We start from the raw sequence: 25,875 nt of genomic DNA on the forward strand, positions 1-25,875 counted from the left end.
TAACATCTTCACACCTGTTTTATTGCCGAAATGGGTAAAACCAATTCCTAGATGGTGCAGTTCAGCAGCTCGCTGTTTTTTTTGTATAATGCACAGACTGTGTGTGCTTTGTTACACGTCTCTTGTATAAAACGTCTGTGTTGGTCATTGCGGGAAAGGGGGGTCTCCTTGTCACGGATCGTGGCGTGATTAGAAGCGACAATGGAGAGAGACTCAGAGCCAAGTTCGACCTCGGGGCGGTCACCTCCATCAGCCAATGTGCGTGCGCTCTCACGTCCACACCTCTCTCTCATCATCATTCTCTCGTCTCCTCCTCCTCCTGTTTGCTGCAATCGCTGCTGCTACTGCTGTTTGCATTACAATCTACACATTTTGTGTGCTCTTCCGACAGTCTCATTTGATGTCGTAGCGGCCAGATCGGGTCTAGGTTGGATCAGGTCGGCGAAGGGGGTCTGACCGAGACGTTCGTGCCCGACACGTGCGAGTGCATCCAGGGAGGGGGAAAGGGGGTGGGAAGAGCCGAGGAAGGAGGAGGGAGGAGGAGGTCGAGAGACCAGCCGGGCAAAGGGACGCACACAACGCGCACGTGTTGAGCCCTGCGAGACAGCCGCCATTCGCCACTTGCCGGCGACGTGGCCGCACCAGCGCTCGTGCCAGGCTAGGTGCACTTTGAGACACACACACAGAGACACACACAGACATGTCGCTGTCGGCGGTTCGTGGAGCGCGGCTGCTGCTGCTGGGCGGCCTGAAGGTCTCGGCGTGCCGGGGTCACCCCCGCGTCGTGGGGGTCTCGCCGGGCCCCAGGGCGGCGGCGCGGGGTCTCCATTCCACCGGCTTCGTGGCCGCAGGTGAGAGGGTCCCGGTGGGTCTGGGGGTAGAGGGGGGCAGGGGTAGGGGATCCGAGGGTGTCAAGCACACCCCTGAGGCTCGCAGGGGGTCTGGGAATTGGGGTGAGCTCCGGGGTGTGCGAGAGCCGCGTGTGGAGCGGCTGTCAAGAGAACCCGCGGGCACTCGAAGGGGTCTAAAGGGTCGGGACGACACAAGTCTGGGAACACGCGACGGGGTCGACAGGGGTGCAGGACCCTGGGGCTCGTGGGGGTGCAGAGATTAGGGGGCACGGGGATCAAGATCGGGGGTTATGGGGAGACGCAATGCACCAGGACCCTGGGGTCCATGAGCCAGAGACTCGGGGAAAGCGGTGATCCCAAAGGGATTTAGGGGTTGAGGGGTGCACAGGGATACGGAGACACAAGGGGCTTGAGGGATCCGAGGTCTGAGGCATTTGAGGACTTTGGGGGGCGCAAGCGACCGGGCCTTGCCGCTGCCCTTCTCGGGGCTGACCGACATGGCCTAGCCGGCCTGCCCGGAAAGGAGGAGGCTTGCCCGGCGTGAACCGCTAGGCCATCCCGGTGGGCGAGGCCACTATCGTCTTGGTTTTTTTTAAATGTTGTTGTTATTACTGCGGTTATTTGTATGCCAATTGTTTTGGGTGGTTATTCTGGTCATAGTCCTGGTTGTAGTGTGTCGTATGTCGTTACGGCCGATTGCATTAACTGTTTTGGCTGTTTTCTACCTTGGTTATTGAAGTTAATGCAGGTTAAGAGAGCTGCATCAGTGAAAAATAAGTTGCTGAAGTGGACAATTTGTATGTTTGACGATATAGGTCGTTGTGTTTACAGACATGCAATTTCTATTAGACTACTTAAACAAATGCACTTTAAAAAAGAAAACGTACTGCGTATAGTCTGTACAAATAATTCTACATTCGAAGCTTTCGTGACTGCAAGGATTCATACTCTTAGGTGTTTTCAATAAAGTCACGTTGGTAAAAAAATAAAAATAATAGAAATAATAATATGAATACAATTATAAATCACGACTTGTGTTGCCTCCGAAACGTCGTGATTTAGAATTCTATTTATTTAATTATTAATATTATTTTTATTATTTCGTTTTACCTACGTGACTTTACCGAAAAAACCTAAGAGTATGAATCTGTACAAATAGCCTCCTAAATTGTCGACCCAGTATAAGAATGCATCTATTGCACGCTTTCCAGGAAAGCCTCTTTTCGGACGGTCGTGTATTCGGATTTTTTGCCGTTTCCTTTTTAAAGCGCAGTACTACGATGCATTCATTTGCATGTGGGAGGAATTGTCTGCAGAGATGAGTTTGCGAACCCACTTTGCTTACAGCCACGTGGGTTTTCACACCTCTCATCCTCTTATTAGTGCCTACCTAATGACAGATCAATTCACATCTTATTGGTCACCCCGTGCCCTTATAAATCTCAACGTTTATCCTACAACGTCCCATCACAAGGGAGAATCACAAACATTTTGCCCGTAATGAAATATTTGGACCGGGTTGTATCAGCGTGAAATTGGTTTTCCTGGCCTCTCCCACATTGCATTGTGACTCGAATTCAACAGAAAATCTGCTTAAGCACCAAACACCAACTTCAAGATGTGTGCCATTCCTGAGGTTGTAAACAAAGTGGAACCTCCCTTGGGGTAGGGCATACATAACTGGGGGACGGTTCTTAATCTGGAACACAATGATTGTGTTTTACTTGCCACGCAAGACTTCGCAAGAAAGGACAAATGCCGCCTCGAGGCATCGAACACCCACGTAATCGTCCCACACTTAGCTCAGCTCTTGAACCACTTCGAGGGGAAATCGTCAATGCGGTGCATAGCCAATGTTTTGTAAAAAAAAAGGTTGCTTTCCAATGCAGTCCAACAAGTAAAACAGGGCATTAGGTCTCAAGGCCCCTGTCGGTACATTACCATAATCTATTTACCGAGTTGTCATCCACGTAAGTGAGATTGATTTCTATGACCGATGCTTTCCACCGTCTACAATGTTCAACGCCTGTCGTGTAGAGAGTCTCATCCTGACTGCTCTCATTGTCCCACAGAACGATCCGTTTCCTTCCTCTCCCCCTCCTCTCTTCCATTTTCCCCTTGCAAAATCATCTTCGTCATAAAATTAATATATCCAGCTAATCCCCTTAATAATACGTTCAACTTGTAAGACGCACATAGTTATATCCCACATATGCAGCCTTTCTTCTCATCAGCCCTCTCAGTAATTCTTGCTTGTAGCTGTCATCTCTCAGCAGATCTTGATCCTTCTTTGTGAAGAGTCTCCTATGGCTATATTAGTGAGATTAACTCTTCACCAGGAAGGACACCGTTCAGAAGTGATTCACCCTGATCGCCCACTGTTCATTGCTGTGATATAGTGCAAACACACCAGGTGAGTTGGGCAACTGCTTTTACCAGATATTTGTTCCTTGTTTTATGTAATTGTTTTTTTTATTATAATATTAATCTGGCCATGTGGCTAAGCAGCAGAGTGAGCGGCTCGCAAGTGAAAAGTTGCGAGTCGAAATCCTGGTTGGGGGGGGGGGGGTTCACTCGGCCCATCATCCCTCTGGGGTGAATAAAATTTATTTTACTTTAAGGGGAATTCAACAGTGGTTGTTATCCTGTGTATAGACTCGCCTCTAATGTAGGATAGGGGAGTTTCCACCACTGCCTTAAGAATGTAAACTAAGATGAGCACCTACTCAATACTGATTTGAGCAGGACGGTAATATAAGCTTGTTTTATTTTTTACTTATTCTACCTGGAATACATTGCCTCGTTATTTGAAGCGAAATGTCTTGTATGCCGTATATTCCAAGTGTTGGCTTTTCATGTACATGTTATTTCATGTCAAGTGCTCTCTCAGATGCCTTGGTTATGTGAAGTGTGCTACATAAATAAAGATTGAGTGATTGATTGATTGCTCCCTGGGTCTTCGCTCCCTGCTTCTCCCTGGTCCCCGCAGCCCGCAAATACTCAGATAAGCACGAGTGGATCCTGGTGGAAGGTGGAGTGGGCACCGTGGGCATCAGCAACTATGCCCAGGTGAGTGGCACCAGTGACATGTGGCCCTCGCCTGCTCGTTTTAATCACCTCTGTAACGACGTGGATGCGTCACTCAAGATTACACCTAGCCTGGTACAAGTGATCTGATGACGTCATTGTCACTCCATGGCGAATGGAAGCTGTTGCTGTCGTATCACTTGCCCCTGTCAGTAATGTTCAAGCGAGCACCTATCATCATCATCGTTAGCCATGATCTATCCACTTCGATGAAGGCCTCCTCAATAAGCTGCCAACTTACACCAGGCAAGAATCCACTGATATCCGGCACACAAGTTGATTTAATGCGCTCCATTTCCAAAGTGGACCAACTCTTGGGCGTGTTCCCTCTGCGCACTCGTAATAACCTATGTTATAAGAGTTGTGCATAAACAAATTTCAGAATCAGAATTTTTATTTAGACTGGGAGAATCCGATGAGCTATGAAGCTATTTTTCACAGATGTCCAAATAAATGGACAAACTCTTCTGGCTGCATCTCCATCATTAGACTCGATCACCGACAGTCATCCCTTCTGGTGATGTATCCTTCCAAAGCCCACTTATTTTTCTGAACACTCAATATGATGTGTCCAACGTGCATATGTTCTCTAATGCACGTGTTTCCCTTCCTGTTTCTTAGTGAAAATTAAAGGGGCACCTTTCTCTCTGTGCTTCTTTGCTCACTTTTCAGCGTTTCTTCTCTGTATCCCCCACCTGTGTACCAGCTGCTGAGTTCGTGCCCTGAAGGCACAAGACTCTGAAGTGATACCAATATTATCAACACTGCACGGTGTTGTAATAATTCTTGCTTTTAAGATCTCGGAGGTGGGTGAGCTCAGCAACTGTATGCCGGTCTTGTTCTACTTGTCTGCACATGCGAATGGGTTGCATAACAGGATTGACTACAAACACAGATGTGAGCCACTCTAAGCTATGCCTCCTCCAGTTTAGGCTGTGCCAGTCCAGACTGAACTGTTGGGTTTACAGCTGTGCTCAGTTTAAGGGCAGACAGGTATAAACCTGTCTGCTCAACAATGATTGTGGGAACAAGCGCATAATACAGACACCCAAACACCAATTCACGTTTCATCGAGCCTGCAGAAGATCTGGTAACTCCATCGTGCGCATTGAACTCAACAAGATGATATGATATATATGGGACCCTTTTTGCCAGGTAGTCCTCTACTTACGATGGAGATGCGTTACGACGACCCTATCGTAAGTCAAAAATGTCGTTAGTCAAAGATGGCCTCGCCTACCCAGGAGTCTTAAAGAATGGTGATAGTTTAGCAAAACAGAGCAATTTACAGTAGCGTACTGTATAAACTATATACTGTATGTATTTATTAATTACAATAATGTATTGCACAGTAAAATGTAAAGTATAAAAAACAAGCTAAATTCTTAGCCTACCTATATGAACTGCAATTTAATAGAAAGTATTTTTCAGGAAACAATCCTATCTGCTATAAAAAAAACTTTTAACATGCATTGAACGTATCGTATCGCCATCGTAAGATCGAAATATCGTAAGTCGGACCATCGTAACTCGGGGACTATCTGTATATGCCAAAAAGGGTAAAGACAATATCAATTACTATTGTGTAGGGTTTTGTGGTTGCACTGTATAGGTTCTGCCATGTGTTTTCGGGTTGTACCACTTGTTGTTTGGGACGATGTCCCGACGTTTCCCTCCACATGCTGGGAGCTTCTTCAGGTAGCTTTTTGTGGAAGTTCCCACCCAGCACGTGGAGCATCGGGCTAAGTGCAGTACAGCCTGAAAACACATCGGACAGCTAAGTTAATATGAGCTCAACAAGTTAATGTGCACATTTTTATAGTTGCTTCTCTGGCCAAGAGTTAATGTGTGCGTGTGTCATGGGCGCACGTGTGTTTTGCGAAGTTAACCTGTAAAAGTTGGGAAATGTTCAGCCCCTTCAACAGCAGTTGTTTTTTAACATAACAAATTTGGCTACTGTCTCCACTGTTTATCGTTTACTGCCTTTCTCCCCCAACCCCAATGTCTCACCCTGTAAACCCCTACTCCCATCCCAGGAGGCACTGGGTGATGTGGTGTACTGCGGATTGCCCGAAGTAGGCACCAAGTTAGCTCAGTTGGGTGAGTGGCCTGAATCTTCCCAACGTCCCGGTTTGTTTCAGACAGTCCCGGTTTCAGAAAGGCTGTCCCGGTCTCCCAAAGTTTTTGCAAAAAACATTATTTTGTCCTCTGTTTAAAACGCTCTAAGCTCATGCTCGACTCCTGATATGGGCAAAGGCTGGGGCTACTTGATTAGTAACCGGGGCTGGTGGAGGAATAGGCAGGGCCTAAGAGCGAGGCCACTAACTGTTTGGGTGGAGCTCGTGATTGGGTGGGCAGACGGAGGGCTCGCCAGCTCACCAACTGGTTCTGCTCGAGTCTCCCAGAAAAGTTGTAACTCTACTGTGGCCACCTACACTCTGCTTCAAGGTTGCTTTTGTGAGAATCACTCACAGGCTGTGGACTCATGCGAATACAGCCAGCTTCAACTGGTACCTCCTTTTTGCATGGACATTCAACTCGATTCGATCCGATTTGGCTTAATTTCTGTCAGAACTTAAATTGATGGATAAGTCAAGGTGAATATAAATAATTGGCATTTCCAAGGTTACAGAGTTGTGACACGAGTTGAGCAGCTCTTACCGTTCGGCACGAATTCTAACATACAATTCAGGTCAGCTGCACAATATGCAAAATCGTCTATGAGAATTCTGGATATGTCTCTAGACAACTCGAGTTATTTAGAGAAATAGAAAACGAGTTGTGGAGGGGGGGGGATCTTGAGGCACCACGATGGTGAAATGTTCACTACCTTGCCTGGTATACAGGAGGTCATGGGTTTGATCCCGAACCTGATGCCTGTATATTTGGAGTTTTTATGTTCTCCCTGTGGTTGAGTGGATTTTTCTCCGGGTCCTCTGGTTTTTCCCTGCACATTTAGAAACATGCTTCTAGAGTGTTTGGCTGCTATACATTTAAACATAAGCCACTTCGTTGAGCTATCATTTGTGGCCAGGTCACTTCTGAAAAAGAGCTAAATAAATCAGTGGGCCTTGCCTGGTAAAATTTAAATAGTTTAGTTTAGTTTGTATACTCGAGTTCTGCGGGTTCATGCAAAGCGGGATTAATTGTACCGATTCTGCCATGCATAAGCCAACCTTTCATGCCTCGGTGAAATAATTAAAAGATGGCTGTGGAAATTGAGTAAATATTTTATACACTGCAGGCGCTTGCTGCTGAAGCGGATTGCGTGGAGCGATAGGGGCACAGGGCTGGTGTAGTCAGGGTTTCCAAGCGGATGGAGTGAGGATCAATGCCACGGGCGGTGGTTGTGTGTTTATTCAGGCTGGAAGGGTTAAGGGTGGAATGTAGAACCCACACAAGACGTTTCGTTTGTCTATAAGCCACGTCAAGGCACCTTACACGAAGCCTGCGCCATATGTGGTCGGAGTGGTGGCGCAACGGATAACGCACTGTCAAATGAACCTGGTGACCTGAGTTCGATTCCTGGCCATAGTCAACATCAATAGCGAGTGATATCTGAACAGGCCCCATGCACCCCTTTTCACCAAACCACACAGACCAGCGTTGTGAAGTATGGTCAAACAACCCCCATAACTGACGCCTTGGGGAAACCTTCATCCACCAGTGGATTGGCAGGAAGCTGCGAATTATATATTTTTATTTTATAAATCTTAAACTGCACATTCAAGAGTCAAGTCTGTGTCTACATTCTCAATCCAGAAATGTGGTGCCACTCATCTCCATTGACAAGTGGTGGAAATTCAATAATCGCATGACAAGGCTATGTATCTCCATAGGATGACCACTGTTGATGTGACACTGCCCAGTGCTTTTTTTCCAGTGGTGTCAGAGCAGCCAACAGATTCTCAGGACCGGTTTATAATTGCTCTCCTAGTCTGTGGGAGCTGGAAAATTAGGAACCAATCCTCACGCTTTATTGTAAATGATAAGAAACTCATCGGGCAGATAAGCGAATGCAATCTGGAAACGAGTAAGAGTGATAATATGTAATGACAGACACGGGGAGCTCGCTCCAATGTCGCGGGACTTTGTACAGATGGGAAGGGTCGTTATCAGTGTCCATGTGAGGGGCAGAGTTCGTGGAGCAAAAGATCTTTGGCAGCACAGTAACCTGCCTGAGAAAAGGCGATTTCAACAATAATCGGTGCATTAACAGCAGCTTAGAGCGAGAGAGACGTTTCATTTGAATTGTATTAGCAGTTGCGGAGGCTGGGCGGGATAAGACCATAAGCTGTGACCACCTGGCGGTGAGCTCGGCATGCAGCCTAGAGCCCTGCTCCTGGCATCGGCACGTTTGCGTGCAGGTGTGCGTTTACTGCTTTGAACGTGTGGCCTGAGGCGGGGTGACCTGGAGTGTGCTCATGTGCGCGGGCGTGTAGATCAGTGGTGCAGCGGCGAGCGCGCACCGCACTATGAACCCGGCCGCCTGAGTTTGATTCTCGGCCCACGGCTAACATTAGTGCTGAGTGAGATCTCAACCGGTCCTGTGCCTCTCCTAAGTCGGGCCCCACCTTGAATGAGTACCTCGTCTGGCTTATAAACCTCAGCATTGGGAAGACAAAGGCGGATGAGTATAGTGCTGGGCACACCATCCCCTCGTGCATCTTACTAGCTTTAATAAAGTGCTCACTAACAGCACGTGCACCAACAGCCTCTTAAGGCTATATGGAGGATTTTTGTCAATATGGCAGTATAGCAAGTTTATTCATTTCCATCTGTATTTTATCGGTATATGGATTAAATCCATGCATGAGTTTTCTCCGGGTACTCAGGTTGCCTCCTGCATGTGTAAATACTCATTAAAAGAGTTGGCCAAACATCCCAATATAGGATCACAGAGCTGACGCAATTGTGGGTACCAGTTTTGGCTGCCTTCCCATTTGTCTGCGTTTTCCAGTGCCTCCATGTGCACAACTGCGCGCATCACAGAATGTGTGCGTACCGTGTGTGTCTGTGGTTCGTGTGCAGAGGAGTTTGGTTCGCTGGAGAGCGTGAAGGCGGCTAGCGAGCTCTACTCGCCCATAACGGGCTGCGTGACCGAGGTGAATGCCGCCCTTGCTGAGAATCCTGGCCTCGTAAACAAGTCCTGCTACGATGACGGTGAGGAACTCTTCTCTACCAACGTCGCCTTCCATTGCTCGCTGTAATAATTATTTCTCTTGTAAGGCTGGGTGCCGTGGAACACGCACGCTGTTGGGATAGAGTGACGGGGAGCTTTTGAATCGTGCCGGGCTTTTCCCCAGCAATTTTAGACCTTTTTGCAAAAATGCACAAAATATTAAAGTCATTGTAATATTTTATGGTGATGCAAAATTTCAAAACTAAACTGTGAAGAAGCCCATTAAGTGTGCGCGCGTGTTGAAGCGTCTGTGCAAAAGCGTGTTGTGTAAAGTGCAGACATTTTGAGATAAGCGTCCGTGGCATGACTTTGGATAACACTCGTAGATGAATTATGAAAAGCAAAAACAAAATTAGGTTTTTGGATTGATGGGATTTTAAGATCCAAATGAACCCCCCCAAATGTGTTGACATTTTTGTTCAATTAATTCACAGCAGTCATATAAATAATATCAGTCCACCACAGCGTGTGTGACGCACAATGGGCACGTGTTTCCCCTGCTGTGCTTGCAGGGTGGCTGATCAAGTTGAAGGTGGAGCAGCCTGCCGAGCTGGATGGCCTCATGGACGAGAAGGGCTATGAGGCCTTCCTCAAATCCATGGAGGAGTGATGGGGGAGCCCTCACTTAGCCGCACACCCAGCTCCCATTCCCGTCCACCCATACCGCAGCCCTCCCAGGTCAATTAGGGAAACCTTGATGAAGTTGCCCCCATGGGTAAAATCCCTGGGGTGGATCGAAATGTGGTGTGGAAAAGGAATTAAATTAAATGATGCTGTGCCTTCTTTATAGAGCTATATTTTGGTTTGGAAATAAGTAGTGTTTTAGACGAGAGTCTCTTAGAGAAAGCTTTGGGAATTTGAGGCGGCGATGTTGTAGGCGAAGAGGTTGATCCGGGAGGGCGGCGCTTCCACATAGCCGATTATGCCGGGTGGTGCTCACGAAAGTTGTGAGGTTCCCTCCACCCCACCCTGCACATTGTAGACATGCATATGGAGCTACCATGACACTAACAAGCTATACACTAGCACGTCGAACGTAGCTAAAAGTGCTTTAACTCGTAAATGTAGCATGCGAGCCATCAGCCGGTCAGCAGCCACGTCCCGAGTGATAGCGTGCTTTCGCCTAGGCACTCGGGGCTGCTATAGCTGCCCCGTGCGTTGATCAGAGCACTTGTTGACCCCCGTGTGCTTTTCCGCGTGTGTCATGGTTTGTGTTCTAGCATTACCGTTAGTGGCATGATTCGTGTGATGGTCGTGATGGATGTAAAATGATCAGCCGCTCAAGTCTCGGCCACCTTGACCCAGTAGGTCCAAATCGTAATTCATGCAACTGATGTTTACTTACGTTGACCTGTCATAAATCCAATCCTCAGTTACTATTGCACAAAAGATAAACCCAGTCCTATCGCCTAAACAATCGACATTGACCCTTCAGGCGACGCTTAACCTTAAATCTGGCAGTAAATGCAAAACTGAACTTTTAAATGTTCAATTTTGCCAGTAGACAATCTTAAGCATGACACTAATGTCTAACCCAACCTCATGGTTAAACACAGCCTTAAGCTCAATGAGCACGACCATAGTTATACACTTCTCACTGCCTTTTGCCCTATGCCACGAGGGTCATGGTATTTTATGAGCTCCACACAGCATGAGCATAATGCCCTCAGCCACGTGGCGTGAACTCCATTATCTGAGGGCTGCTGGGGTCAAAAACCTACCTGGTGCATGCCTCCCGAATGCCCTAATTACCCCATGCCCCGTACTGCTTGTGCATTGGCCCATACTCTGTGAAATTTCACTGATGTGCACTGTCAGTTATTGAGTGAATTGGACATCACTGTTAACTCGGTGTTTTTATCAGAGTGATAAAAAAAACCTTGCGTTGGGCAGCTTTGGTGAACAGTGTGGTACCTGCAAATGCGAGTGTTTGTGACTGAGCCGTGGTTTCAATGCGTGGGAGCACCGGGACAGAGACACGGTAACCCTGTGAGATTGCCTCTTTTCTCCATGAGAACTTTCCACAGGACCTGCCATGATGACTGCATCACCTGGGCCCATGAATAATAGGGGGCAAGGGGAGCAGCTGTACGTAAATTTGGACAGGAAGGGGCAGGCCAGTTATGCTGTACCCCCTTGATTGCTGTATTTCCCCCGTTAGCTTCCCAAATATAGCCCCCTCTCATGGGCCTATGTGGCAGTAATCCACATTTTACATTAACACTGGGCAGACTCTTGCCCATGTCTTCCGTTTCAGTTTGCTGACCTTTTGAGAAAAAGGGTACTAATATGCGTTTCGGGAGGATTTAGTGATGAGTTTAAAATAACTAATAAAACGAGACGACCACGCTGTGCATGTGCATTGTGACTTGATGTGCGTCGTGTTATTGTTGGTCCTGAACCCAAGAGAGCCCAATTGAGTTGCAAGACTTGTTTTTCAACTCAATTGCAAAACAAGTCTTGGGTGGGGGGGGGTGTTTGTCCTTGTTAGGTGGCGTTGTGTGTTGGAGGATACTGCATTGTCTGGTGAAAACTCATCACAAGTAAGAGGGGAAACCACCTAACATTTGAAGCATTGTTAAGGAGGCATATGACCAGTGACGGACTGGGACGAAAAAATCGGACCAGGCGTTGGTAAACACACCGGCCCAAATTGCCGTGCGATCTCATTGGCCCATTTGGGCTGGTTAAAAAAACAAATGGGCTGGTGAGTTAAGAGTCTTTGGGGTTGTCGAATATGGGACTTAATGCCAACTGAGAGCAGAAATAAGCAATGAAGTGTACACAAAGGTAATACATTTTAAAACATTGTAAATGGTTTTTTTACTCGAATCACATTATGAGACATCTCCTTTACCAGTGGCAAAATATAGTAATAGGTTTTTACCCTTTCAACTGGTACAACAACTGACACCTTTATACAAGGCATCATGTTTGCAATAACCACAACACAAGCAGTCAAAATGCAAACAAAAATAAACAACTGATGATGATAATGATATGCACTGTCTTATGCAGACAGTGCATATCATCAGAGTTGTTTATTTTTGTTTGCATTTTGACTGCTTGTGCTGTACCAGTTGAAAGGGTTAAAACCTATTACTCGAATCACATTTGCAATGTTTTCCACAGACCGGCCTTCGAAATGTGGTCCATGACTCGGTTCGGGTTCACTCATGAGTACTGTAGTCAATGCGGTGGTATTGTAGCGATGTTTATGATGACCATGGTTATGGTGATGATTATGATAAGTTGATTTCTATAGTGATTATGTTTAGAGAAAGTATGTTCCGAAAATGATCGTGTAATTAATTCAACAAAGCCTCACCGAGCCTTAAGACAATTTAGCAGAAGAACCCTGAGTTGGGATGTTTGGCTAATTGTATACAGTATATAGAACTGAAGTACCTGAATAAAATCCACAGTGCTCGGGCAGTGGCATGGTTCAGCAATAACGCTGCTTGTTGTGAAGGTTTGCAGCTCGAATCTGGCAGGCTACCATGGTTAATACTGCGGGTGTATTGGCATAAGAACCCCTGATGTCATTTGAAAATAGGCCATTGTGTACCGGCATCGTGGGATACATTTTTAACTACTATACCCACAAATGACCTAATTGGGATTACATATAGGGACATCGCCCCCTACTGCAGACTATGTGAAACGCAATGCCTTCGTGAATAATATTGCGCTTCTAGAATGGCGCGAATACCAACGTGTAGCAAATTCGTATTGAGCACTCAAAAAGGTTGTCGTACTCAAATTGTAAATGTTGTGACTTTGCTCTCCAACACACCGGTGTGTTTCAAGTTTAAGTTTAATTTATTAGGTTATGTGATGTGCTAGTAACGAATTGGCACGTTCTGTTTACGTGACAAACCTTACTAATTGACTGTGTCGGGTGGTGGCGGGTTTAACGACACATTGAAATATTTACGCGATCTAACCGAAAAAACCCCATGCATTATGGACTCAAAAGGGCTTTTAAGAAGGTGCTCACACCACTTTTGGCTGTACTGCCATCTGCTGGCCACTGTGCAAAATATTCGGGTTTGGGAGTTTCTTCAAATCTGTGTGATCCACCGACCCTGGCCTTTCAAATAATCTAATCGCGGGGGTGTGCCACCATCATCACAACAACAACAAGCACCATTCGCCACTAAGTGGCGGTGACGTTACCACGACGCTTGTGCCAGGCCATGTGCACCTTGAGGCCACGTGAAGTGTCGAACGCCCGCTGGCAGGAGGTCACGGGGCAGACCCAGGTGCTACGGGTCGACTGACCGAGATGACCGAGATGACTGGCTGATGCACCACCTGTGCCCCCTACTGTGCCAACTTGCTGTGTTTTAATCACCCGGCGCTCCGCTCGTTGTTGTGAGCGTCGCTCCTCCGCCCTCCGTTGTTGTTGGAGGGCGACTGCCTCCAACTGCCCTGTAGAATCCTTCACGAGTCTCCTCCACAGAGGCCAATCTTGACACCGCTGGTACCAGTCATCGGCAAGTCCACTCAGCTCCACGTCCTCCTGTACCACATCACTCCATCTCTTCTCTAGCCCATGCCGCGCCCGTTTAGCCCCCTCGATCCGGCCGAACAAAAGCTGTTTAGGCATGCGGTGGCTGGGCATGCGGGCTACATGACCCAGCCAATGCAGCCTTGCCTGCCGGAGGAGCTCACCGATGGGACTTTGCCCAGATCTTTCAAGGATGTGTGAGCTCACACAATCCAGCCTGGTTAAACCCAGGATGGATCGTAGGCAGGCCAGCCTAAATGTTTCTAACCGGCAAAGATGCTCCATTAGGGGGGCCCACGTTTCGCAAGAGAAGGGAGGGAATGAATGTGGCCGAGAAGACTTGAAGCTTCGTGCGGAGCGACAGACCAGGTAGCTTCGACACAGCGTTACGCAACCGATGAAAAGATATTGCTGCTCGACTGATTCGGAATGAGATCTCTGCTGTTAAACCGGAGCTGGTCATGAGCGCACTGCCCAGGTATGGGAATCTCTCCACTCTCTCCACTACTGCCCTATCACCACCACTATCACCACCGCCCACAACGATGGGTGGTGGTGATGATGGTGATGCTGTTTGTACTGCAGTGATAACGGTTGTTGTGATGATGATAGTAAAATTGTCTGTGGTGTTTCGTAAACAGGATTGTAATGCACGGCTAAGCTTCTGGCAGTAGAGGGCAGCAAATCCATTGTTCATAATAGAGGTTTGTCACGTTAACAAAATATGCCAATTAGTTACTAGTTCAGCACATCGGTGTTTTGGAGAGCAAATCCACAACATTTACAATCTTAGTACGACGTTTCACCAGTAATTACAACCGGCATCATCAGGCGGCAGCCAGACCAATTGTTTTTATAACTTTCGCGTCTATGCTCCCACGTTTTCACGTAATCCGCAATGACGCGCGTGGCGAAACTAAACGAAACAATGTTTTTTATTAGTAGTAGGTTTTTACCCTTTAAACTGGTACAAAACTGACACCTTTATACAAGGCATCATGTTTGCAATAACCACAACACAAGCAGTCAAAATCCAAACAGAAAGAAACAACTCTGATAACGGTAATGATATGCACTGTCCTTGAAGTTGATTGGTCCACACCCGAAACAGCTTTCCTTAGAGCCTGTTAACAGGTAAGGCCCATTGAGCTATGTAGCTCTTTTTCAGAAGCAATCTGGTTTTCACAAATGAGAGCTCAAAGAACTGGTGGCTTACGTGGAAATTGATAACAGCCAACATCATCTAAACGCATGTTTTTAAACGTGGAAGGAAAAATCGGAGGACCCCGAGAAAAATCCACGCGAGCACGGGGAGAGAGAGGCACGCAAACTCCAAATATACAGCAGCACGTGTCAGGCTCGGGATCGAACCCACGACGTCCTGCGTACCAGGCGAGGTAGTTAACATCTCCTAGCCACCGTGGCACCGCGTATGGTAAGACAAGAGACAAAGAGCCCCCGTATAGCCTAAACTGACTTTTGGGACAAGTGCTGTTAGCATTGAAAGGAGGCCCTCTTGACAGCAGTGAATTGCGATGATTAATCAGTAATTAACAATATAAATATGCTGATAATGTGTATATCAATGAATTCGTCTCTTCCACGTAATTTGTGCTATGTATCAGGGTCATTGCCCGAAACGTCACAAATTATATCTTGACGTAAAGCTTTCGTGACTGCAGGAATTCATATTCTTTGGGTCTTTCGGTAAAGTCACGTAGATAGAAAAAAATCACGACGTTTTGATCGCAACACAAGCCGTCGTCAACCTGATAACGAATATGTCACAAATTATATTCATCTTTAATTTCAGGCCACAATGTTAATGACAAACGTGTTGAGTTTGTGTTGTTTGTTAAGTGTGATTGTGCACCAATTGCCAACGCAGCATCACCAAACCACGTGTTTACACAACAGAAGCTGCTGTACACTAAAGCTCTCTGCTTGGGTGATGATGACCCCGTGATGGATTTTTTTATTTGCTCGATCGAGTTCGCCTGCGTCGTCACGCTCATCTCTCCAACCATATTACAGACTAATTCAGACCTTGCTGGTCACCCAGTGCCCCTTATAATCTCAACGTCCATCCTACAAAGACCCATCAAAAGGGAGAAACACAAACAAATTGACAAAAAATTATAGAACTATACAAAAAAACTGTTTTATGCAGTAATTTTGATAATTGGTGTCAATGCAGCTACTTATTATGCTGTCTGTGATCTTGAATGCTGCTGCTTGCTTGATATGTGGATGCACACACTCATGTTGTAAATGTAAAACAATAAACACAAGACAATTATGAAGGGTTAAACAGTACATTATAATTTCATTTGGCCGCATGAATGTTTTTGTTGTTGCCCGTATTAAAACGGCTGTACGCCGTATGGACCTGGGTAACCCGTATGGGTTGACAAGCTATGGGATTTCCGTTCCGTGCAACAAGTAAAGCATCTGAATGGACCCTAAAATGTGCCTCTATTTTAAGCCCACGTTGTGTAACTCTTTGAGTATCATGAGACGGTGACGTCACGAACCATGACGTCACACCCGCCTCACCCGCGCGTGACACGGGGCGCGGCGTTACGTCGCCTCAACAACACTCGCCCCACCCCCTCCACCTCCCTCAACCAATGGGAAGCGTGGATCAGCGTCGTCACTTCACGCACCCGCGGAAGTAAAAGTCTCGACATCGCCTGGGAGACTGCGTCGAGAATTTGATTTTTTTTTCTCTCTCTCGGCGAGTCTAACCCCCGTGAAAGCGACTCCAGAGCGCCGTCAGGAAGAAAAAAAGCTCACCGCCGTCTCTTCCAGCGAAGCGGTGAGTTGGCGCCCAGCCGTTCGTGCTGTCCGCAAAGGATTAAACAGACTTGAGGCCTTAGTCGGGTCCCAACGGGCCCCCGCTGTGATCCTGGAACCTCTGCCGGCTCGGGGTGGGGTTTTCTGGCGGAGATGCAAGAGCGACCGGGGTCTGGCTTCCCCAAGCGGCTTGCGGCGTCTTCTTACCCACGACGAAAATGTTGTTGTTAATTGTACACCGCTGCCAACGCACTAAATACTTTGTTTATCTTGCTCCTGATCTTAATTGGTGTTGACTGCTGCTGCGTTTTGTGTTATATATTGACGAGATGACATGATAACGCTCCTATTAATAACAGGGTAATGGTGCTGGGCGTGGTGGTGCAGCCTGTGGTCTCGCGGTTTGGAGATGGGGGTCGGTAGATCGCGTCGAAGAGAGATGTCAAACTCTAAAACCCGCTGTTCTGTGGGATAGACCACAAGTGGTATTACATCGACTGGGTTCGTGATGAACTTCGACGAATATTCCCCCGTAAGGAATAGGCCAAACATCCAAACGCGGCGCCCTTGTGATCAAATCTAACCACTCCGTGAGTTTCTATTAAAATCGGATTATTGTAATCTTAAAAAGCTGTTTCCAGATTCGTAACCGCGTTGGGCTGTGCTTATTTGCTGCTTACAGTCAAATTCCTAATGTGGTGGTGAGTTAATTCGTCGAGGAACAAATGTTGACTTTGCATCAAGTGTTTCATTTTTGTATCGACCCGGAGCAGTCCACAGTTACATTATTTCGCTAATTACTAAACACTAGCACTCTAACCACAATTAAGACGAGTGGTACAATAGTTAACTTGAATCATTTTCAATATTTGTCCAATTCCATTTGAATGAGTAACATACGGGAAGAAACCGGAGTATCCGGTTATAACCGCACCATCCATACGATGTTAACAATGCTCAACGGCTGCATTGAAAGCTCTTGCTTTCTGTACTGCCATCTACTGGCCAAGACACATCTTTGCAGGTTGATCACGAAGTTCGCTTCGCAGTGGACGATGGTAAATCAACGCCCGTGTTTTGTCTTGTGGTCGTCACCAGTGCGGACGGCCAAGATGTTCGGATCCGGATACAAGTGCGAACGGCTACGCGTCAACCTGCGCCTCGTCATCAACCGCCTGAAGCTTCTGCAGAAGAAGAAAAGTGAGTGTCTGGGGCGATGATCAAAACTGATATGCGAACTGAGAAAAGGGGCCTTGGCAAAGGTGGGCTTAGATCGTAGGGTAAGTGGAATGGATAGTACTGTACTACCGGCTGGTTGGCTCCTTATTGTCGGAGAGAACATTAACAAATTGGGCGCCATGGTGGCGAGATGCTAACTACCTTGCCTGGTATACAGGAGGTTATTAGTTCAATCCCGACTCGGACACCTGTATATTTGGAGTTTTAATGTTCTTCCTGTGGTTGTGTGGATTTTTCTCTGGGTCCTCCGGTTTTCCCTCAACATTTAGAAGCATACGTTTAGCGTATTTGGCCACTATACAATTTCCACACGATAATCCACTTCGTTGCGCTATCATTTGTAGCCAGGTTGCGTCTGAAAAAGAGCTATATAGCCGAGTGGGCCTTACTTGGTAAAAGATAAAGTTAAATAGTTAGAATAGCCTGAATTGAGTGAACAAAAAAAGAGTCGCAAGCAGAGTTTCATTTTTCAGTTCTTTTTGCACTCATTTGTCCGTGTAAATTTTTATTTTTATTTTGTTTGCAATTGCTTCCTTACTGAGTGATTCTCTTAGTATTATTATCATCTCAAATACCCCTTTATTTTGGCACCTTGAGATGTACTGCACAGGGGAGTGCAACATATGTATTAAAATTATGTCTGATGATCATGTAGCCGTGTTGGGGCTAATGCTTGTCGTGCCGGCGTGATGTTGTCACGTGCAGCGGAGTTGGCTCAGAAGGCACGAAAGGAGATTGCGGACTACCTCGGCAGTGGCAAGGATGAGCGGGCGCGCATCCGCGTGGAGCACATCATCCGCGAGGACTACCTCGTGGAGGCCATGGAGATCCTGGAGCTGCTGTGTGACCTTCTGCTCGCACGATTCGGCCTTATCCAGTCCATGAAGTGAGCACCTCCCCGTCGCACGTTCACTGCTGAGACCCCAAACCACCACCCCTGGTCTCCCTTGCACATACCTAATTCACTCATCCTCAACTTGGCCACTTGCACACATCAATAGGCCGAACCCAGTGGTTGGCAATCTGCAGCTCCGAAGCCGCATGCGGCTCTTTACAGACTGCTTTGTGATTAATGTATATGTGGTATGTATGTATGCATTCAAATGGCATTGCAGCTCTTGTAATGTTGAGTTCTGTACCTAATTCGAAAAAAATGGTTCCTCTTGTTATTTTGGTTGCCAACCCCTGCCATAACCTTTACACAGACCTCAACCTCTCATTGTAGCGTCTACCTTTTGCGCACACTCATCTGACCCCATAACCAGCCACAACACCCCATAACTCTTATCCTTATCCTCTGGCACACTATTTTCAACTTATAACTCTAACCCATAGCTTCTCACACACATGAACCCCAGGCCAAGAATGAATGGGACATAGTCTTTTTCTGAAAATGTACTTGATACAATATAATTTGGATTAACTGTGACCATATCTCAGGAGGATGTAAAGAGTTGGGTATATTTATTTTCTAAATAGCGGCGTCAGTTGTAGGCTAAGGGAAAACAAAGGGAGGTCTTGATCCTTTAATTGCACAGGCAGTCTACAGCACGCACGGTTGGATGGCTGGCAGGAGGGAGTTCCAGCCTCCGGGGGCAGCAGAGTAGCATGAGTCACCTCCCATTGAGCAAAGGTTTCCTGGGGGATATTTACTACCGTTCCACATTAACCAATCACGTGCTTTTAAAGGTGGATTGCGTCCTATGTGTCACATGCGTTCTGAAGTCGCCTTTCCCTGCTTTAATCCATGAGAATGAGAGTGCGTGGTTAGTGATGACTCCAAAGTCATGCCTACCCTTTGTCAGTACGATGTTGGAGTTTAGCCGTTTAGAAGGCGTAGGATTGAACTAACGCACTGTTGTGTTGGGGCGTGCAGAGAGATGGACCCGGGCCTCGAGGAAGCCATCTCCACACTCATTTGGGCTGCGCCGCGGCTGCAGGCCGAGGTGCAGGAGCTGAAGGTGGTGAGTGGCGCATGCGGTCTCCACTCGCGACGAGGGCAGTGTCACCGCAACGGGCGGCACGCGCATAGTACACCACGTGGTTGACTTGTTCACTGTAGATGATGTCGTTTCCGTCGTGATCATTGCTTGTTTGTGTGAGCTCATTCACAAAAACGTGTGAGTACAGAGAATTTTTTAGTTTTTATCCAATTTTTCAACCACGTCATAAAAGTGTCTAAATCGTAGATGGCACATGACTTGCATAACAGATCACAAATTAAAATAAATAAATAAAAATTGCCAAAGTATTACTTTCAAGGGGAACTTAAGTCTTTGTACATCCAGGGCTCCACTTAATGGCATTTGAGAAGTCCTTTGGAGTTACAACTGTCTATGGATGGCTGTGTGTGCCATATCAGCTGGCTAGCTGTGACTCTCTTTTTGCTTGCACCCATGCCAGGTGTCTGATCAGCTGTGTGCCAAGTACAGCAAGGAGTATGGGAAGCTGTGTCGAACCAACCAGACTGGCACCGTCAACGAGCGGGTACGACTGCTCTCCTACGCAAACTTCCCCTACTGCTCCATGAAGCCTTTCAAAGCCACTGAGCCATACATTTATTATGTACCCTATTTACCGAAGTTTGTTTGGTTTTCAAATTTTGTTATGTCTTTTACTGGTAATAATATGTGTACATGTACAGCTCTTTTTGTAAGTCCACTGCTGGGTGAGATTTTCAGCTTTGAAGGATGACCTAAGTGACAAATGTCACGAAAATGTCGCTGTTGCTACGGTACACTGTTTACGACAGATTATATGACGCTGATGAATCCTTGCACAGTCATGGATCACTGGCCCTGGTTTCCACGTTGGTGAAAGTGCATAGAATATGACGTATAAAATAGACGAATGATAATAGGATTCCCAATGATTAATATGTAACTCTAAACGTAGGCTCATAGAAAAGTTTGTGAAAGTAAAAAAAAGAAAATGCATTCATTTTAAGGCGTGTCAGTAGAGGAATTCAATAAAGTCCATTGTCCTGTACGATGCTCAAATTGTCCAGCTTGGTGACGTTTGGTCACATTATCCCTCCCATGGATGGACTCATCCAGCAGTGGATTGACAATAGGGTTTTACATGTACTTTTTGGGCATCCCTTGTAAAATGTATTTTTCATGGCTGTGTGCACGTGTTTTGTCACGTTGCTGACGACTGCTACTGCTGTGTTTTTGTGTGTTCGTGGCCCTGCGTGTCAGAGTAGCTGATGCATAAACTGGGGGTGGAGGCGCCGCCTAAAATGCTGGTGGAACGCTACCTCATTGAGATTGCCAAGAACTACAACGTGGGCTTCGAACCCGATGCCATCGTGCTGGTGGGTTTCATGATGACATCGCAGCTCTTCGGGTTAATCCCACAGGAAGCCAAATGCACTTTAATGGATACGTCCAAATCAGAATCAAAAGCAGTATAATTATTTATACTGGAGGAATCCGCTGAGTTGTAAAGCTCCTTTTCACAGATATCCAGTAAGGGGTGGGTCAGAAGGTTACAACAACAACAAAAAATACGAACATCCAGATGTAACCAGGACCCCCTTGAAAAAGTCTCGAGACTCGGCAAGGCTTTCCGATATAAATATATGGTTTTGTTATACTGTATGGCATAGTAATGTTCGGTATACTGCCCTGCCTATGGCTAAATCATCTGGCATGCGTTCCATCTCCTCAAATCTTAAGCGTTAAACACGGTGCGCCCTGGTGGTGAGATGTTAACTCCCTTGCCTGGTATTCAGGAGGTCATGGGTTTGATACCAACCCTCACGTTTGCTGTATATTTTGAGTTTGCATTTTCTCCCTGTGTTCGCGTGGATTTTTCTCCAGTTCTTCCGGTTTTTCCTTCCACATTTAGAAATATGCATTTAGAGTATTTGACTGCTATACATTTCCATATGATAATCCACTTCGTTGAGATATCATTTGTGGCCAGGTCGCTTCTGAAAAGTAGCTATATAGCTCAGTGGGCCTTACCTCGTAAATAACAAAAAAAATATTGTTTGAGTCTTGGTGGTGCTTGGATAGGTGTTCACCAATCAGCTGAGTTGTCAGAGGCGGCTGTGGGCAGCAGACCGCATTGCAGCAAAAGTCCCCTTATTTACTATGGTGCTAAGGTGGTTTGCGTACTGCATGAAGAAATTGGAAAGCGGAGTTTTAGTTCTGCCCCCTATGTCGACTCAGCCTTAAATGAGTCTCTGGTGCCATCTGTAAACATCAACGCTGGAGAGACAAAGGAGGCTGGGTTTGGTGCTAGCCACTACCCACTCGTGCGGTATGCCGGCCTCTATAGGTGTTTGCTGATAACACTTGGTGTTGCTTAATGCTACTGTTAGTCTCACTTGTCTGTGCCACTGTTGGAACCGGTGTTGTTGCTGTTTTCAGTGCTGCTGTTGATCTCATTCAGGCTTTAAGTGGGGTGGGGTATCTTTGTTCACTAGGGCGAGGTCCCCATTGCTGACGAGGCAGACCTGATCGGGGTCTACGGAGAAGTCGATGACTACAAGTGGGGGGGTGGAAGTCCTGCTGGCGGTCACGGTGGCGGTCACGGTGGCGGTCACGGTGGCGGTCCTGCTGGCGGTCACGGTGGCGGTCACGGTGGCGGTTATGGTGGCGGTTATGGCGGCGGTGGCGGTCACGGCGGTCACGGCGGTGGTGGTGGTGGCGGCGGTGGCGGCGGTGGCGGCGGTGGCGGCGGCGGCGGTGGCGGTGGCTGCGTTGGGCCTCTGCCATTCGGGAATGCGGCAATGCCTCCTCCTCTGCCCAGCGGCATGCACCCCAATATGATGCCCATCCCCACCATGCCAACAATACCAACTGTGCCACCAGTGACTCCGTTCTCATACCCGCCAGGAAATTCCCAGGTGAGTGTGCAGTATAGGAGGTGGTATCTGTGCATCACTTCTTATTTGGCAGACATGCTATACCAAAGTAAAATGCTACTTAATGATAATAATGATGATTATCCACATATTGGAAATTGTGCCTATAAATAGGCAATTGTTAATTACTAAATAACGTATATCTTATATAATGATTGAGCTGACGCGCATGACTTCAATTTTGCATTTTCTTGTAGAATTCCAGTGGCCTGTATGAAGACGTCGGTGATCAGAAGTGCAAGCGTAAGTGTCCTGCGCTGCGTGGATAATGTTCAGTTGAACTTTTTATTTCTAGAGGTTGGGTGTCAACTGTAATAGTTGAGGGATCTAGCAGAAAGAAGGGAACAATGGCAAAATGTGGTGGTATTAATGTGCAAATCAGTGAAAACCGAATTTGAAGTCCTGTATGATAATGGTTCTGAATTGACATTTGTCTTATATAGATGTATAAAGTGCCTAATTCCAAGGTGCTTCACAGTAATTGTAAAATTTAACGTAAGATATTGGTTAAAAAAAAGTGGAGTTATTAAAAGTGACGGTGTAGCTATGTGACAGGAGAACAGGAGGGGGAGCTTAAGGAGGCATTAGGGTAGGCCTTTCACAGTTCCAATGTATTGTATGCATAGCGTCTAAATGTGACTGCATGTCAAGACACTAGAAACTGGGTATCGTGAGCCTGGATCTGAACAAGAACCAGAGATTTGACATGGAATGGCTGTGGGGATGGAATTCCAGACTATCGAGGGGCAGCAGAAGAGAGTGAGTGACTTCCCACTGAGTGCAGGTTGACTGGAGGTTTCAACCTAAAGCCTCGGTGGCTTGAGCATTTTTTGTGTGCGCTTGCTTGATTTTGTACATGTGCGTTTGTGTTTTACTGTGTGCATGTCTGTTGTTGGTTTCTTTGCGTCCATACAGCACCCATGCCTGGGGGCTTTCCCGTCTTCCCCGGTGCCCCGGTTGCCCAGCCCCCTCCCGCCTACGACAACCTGGCCCCCCATTTCGACCTGCCAGACCTGCCTACCGTGCCAGACTCGTTGCCGCAACCGGCCCCCCGCCGTCGCCCTCCCAACTCGTCTGGCCCGCCGCCTCCATCCGACGAGGTCGATTTTGACGACTTGACGCGGCGCTTCGAGGAGCTCAAGAAGAAGAAGTAAAATGGGGAGACGCTCCCACCTCCCCCATTCCTCGCCCTGTTTCCCTTCGTCAGCAGCATCTTCAATCTCTGTCCTTTTTCTCTGCCTTCCACTCTTACCTTTATTGATCTCATCTCACTCATTTCTTTCTCCCTTCTCTCTCTTCCTGAATGATTTCCCTCCCTCCTTCCCCATCTTCCATCTCCCTCTCTCCCTCCCAGGCACTCTGGCAGACACTTTAGGGGGGGGGGTCATCTTGACACGAGGCAGCGCTACTCACTGAAGTGTAAAACTTGGACACGCAGTCTTGTTAGCCGCTGATAGACACTTTGCAATGAAGGTAGGAGATCCGCCCGTTTTGCCTGGGGAGGCCTTCTAATGATGAAGAGCGAGCGCGTGTGTGCGCATGTATGCGAAACAATCCTATCTTCTTGCATGATTGTAAAAGTAGTACATAGTGCTCTCTAGCCCCTGTTTCCTGACACAGATTCCAATGTGTCAATGGAAGCTTCTTAGTATTCCTCTTAAAAATGCAACCTAAAAACTAAACGGCTCACATACAGTAGTTAGGTACATAGTTGTGCTGTCAGACGCGAATTAGAATCTTTAGGAATCGGGACAAAGACTATGAAATCTGTACTTGTCATGCAAATATATTCATAATTTGTATCATTTGCAGTAATGTCAGGTCAGGTTTTTCCTGTCCTCTTAAGATTAACACTCATTGGATACTCCTAGGGACAACAGGCTGGGTGTGTGGCTAGAGGATGATTTGCAGCTTGGCCTATAAGTTGCTTCTTGCATTTCCAATATAACACGGTTGCCTCAAGGTCAGCGACAGACGTGACCCCTTCCAAAGCTTGTACGACTCGTGTTAAGGCGGCGTGGCTTCTCACCTTGTCGGCTACGGTACCCTGGCCAGCCTTAATAGACATCGCCTTGGCACGCTCGCCCACAGACCAGGCCTCTCGGGGACACCTAGCCTGGTACAGAGCACGGCCAAGTTTTTCCTGGTCCCTAAGTTGCCTTTGGCCCGTTTGAATCACAATTGCTCATGAGCATTGCTTCATATCGGTTGGGTTAAAAATGTGGCAGTCTGCGGTTCTTGCCGAATTAACGACTGCAGTTGCTTCCATAGCCAAGGCAGAATGCTTCCAGTTCATATTAAAATCGTACGCTTCATTTCCATGGGGCAGCCACCTCGAGTTGAACTGGAGTTGGGCCGATTTCTCGCAGAACCCGAGTTGAAGGACAGTGGCGTCGTTCACGCGAGTTCGACGGCTCTTTCCCAGGCATACCTGCGAGCCAGAATGGCATACTTGTAAACGTGGAACGTTGGACCAACGTTGGTTCAACGGTTCCAACCACATGCCACAACGTTGGCCCAACGTATGTTTACTGGCGTCCAACTCGAGTTGATGGAAATATTTGGAAATTATCTTGCCTTCGTGGCAACTCAATTTAGTGGCTCGTGAGATGATGTTGGTGCACATTCACGACTTGTGTACGGTTTATATAGTAGTGGTTTTAAGTCGTGTGCATTTACACTTTATCTTGCTTTTGTGGATTAATTTAAATCAAAAGTTGTTTAAGAAAATGTGCCCTTGTCGCACTTTCTGTTGGGCTGCTGTGTTTGTATCTTTCCATTTCGCGTGTTATTTTAAATTGTAAAATGGTGGGTTGAGGGTTCTGTGAGTGTGCGCATGCATTTGTGAATGCATCTGATGAGCAGAATTTTGTTTGCTTTAACTTGTATCTCATTGTAGCTTTCAGCTGTGTTCGTCTCTGTGTGCGAGCATCATAAACTGGTCTGAAAGCGTGGCATATGCCACCTACACACTCCCAAGCATTTATTTTATAAAGCTGACTTTTGTAAATTAATAAACTCTTATTCTTGGGATGAAATTTATTGTCTTCCGTGAATTTATTGTGTAAGACACAGCCCTGTCGATGGGTTTTCAATTTGAAATGACTGCACTCGCACAAGCATATATCGTCAGCCATGGTGTATCCACTCCTGGATGAAGGCCTATCTGAACTGCCACCAACCCCCATGATGCCTGGAGAGCTGAATGGCGTTCAAAATAACTCAAAAGCACCATGTGAAAGACCCAACGCAGAAAATCCCTGGGTTTGATCTTCTATGAAGATCACGGTCCACCCTAAATCACATCCAAACAAACCATGACATATGCGGA

General features: G+C 46.9%; 2 protein-coding genes across 2 annotated transcripts; both read left to right on the plus strand.

Annotated features, from left to right (window-relative positions):
• The first annotated feature begins 313 nt into the window (after positions 1–313).
• GCSH (glycine cleavage system protein H) lies at positions 314–11,468 on the plus strand. The gene is made up of 5 exons (XM_078868755.1): positions 314–851; positions 3,841–3,920; positions 5,975–6,038; positions 8,970–9,101; positions 9,633–11,468. Exons 1-5 carry the CDS (start codon positions 701–703, stop codon positions 9,728–9,730), a joined length of 525 nt encoding a protein of 174 aa, XP_078724881.1. The 5' UTR covers positions 314–700; the 3' UTR covers positions 9,731–11,468.
• A 4,811-nt stretch (positions 11,469–16,279) lies between these two features.
• Positions 16,280–25,582, plus strand: IST1 (IST1 factor associated with ESCRT-III). The gene is made up of 9 exons (XM_078868757.1): positions 16,280–16,451; positions 17,528–17,629; positions 18,374–18,554; positions 19,545–19,632; positions 20,072–20,155; positions 20,874–20,984; positions 22,104–22,526; positions 22,742–22,787; positions 23,460–25,582. Exons 2-9 carry the CDS (start codon positions 17,542–17,544, stop codon positions 23,696–23,698), a joined length of 1,260 nt encoding a protein of 419 aa, XP_078724883.1. The 5' UTR covers positions 16,280–16,451; positions 17,528–17,541; the 3' UTR covers positions 23,699–25,582.
• The last annotated feature ends 293 nt before the right edge of the window (positions 25,583–25,875 follow it).

The sequence above is a fragment of the Lampetra fluviatilis genome, chromosome 26 (genome assembly GCF_964198595.1).
Source record: "Lampetra fluviatilis chromosome 26, kcLamFluv1.1, whole genome shotgun sequence".
Classification (NCBI taxonomy): Eukaryota; Metazoa; Chordata; class Hyperoartia; order Petromyzontiformes; family Petromyzontidae; genus Lampetra; species Lampetra fluviatilis.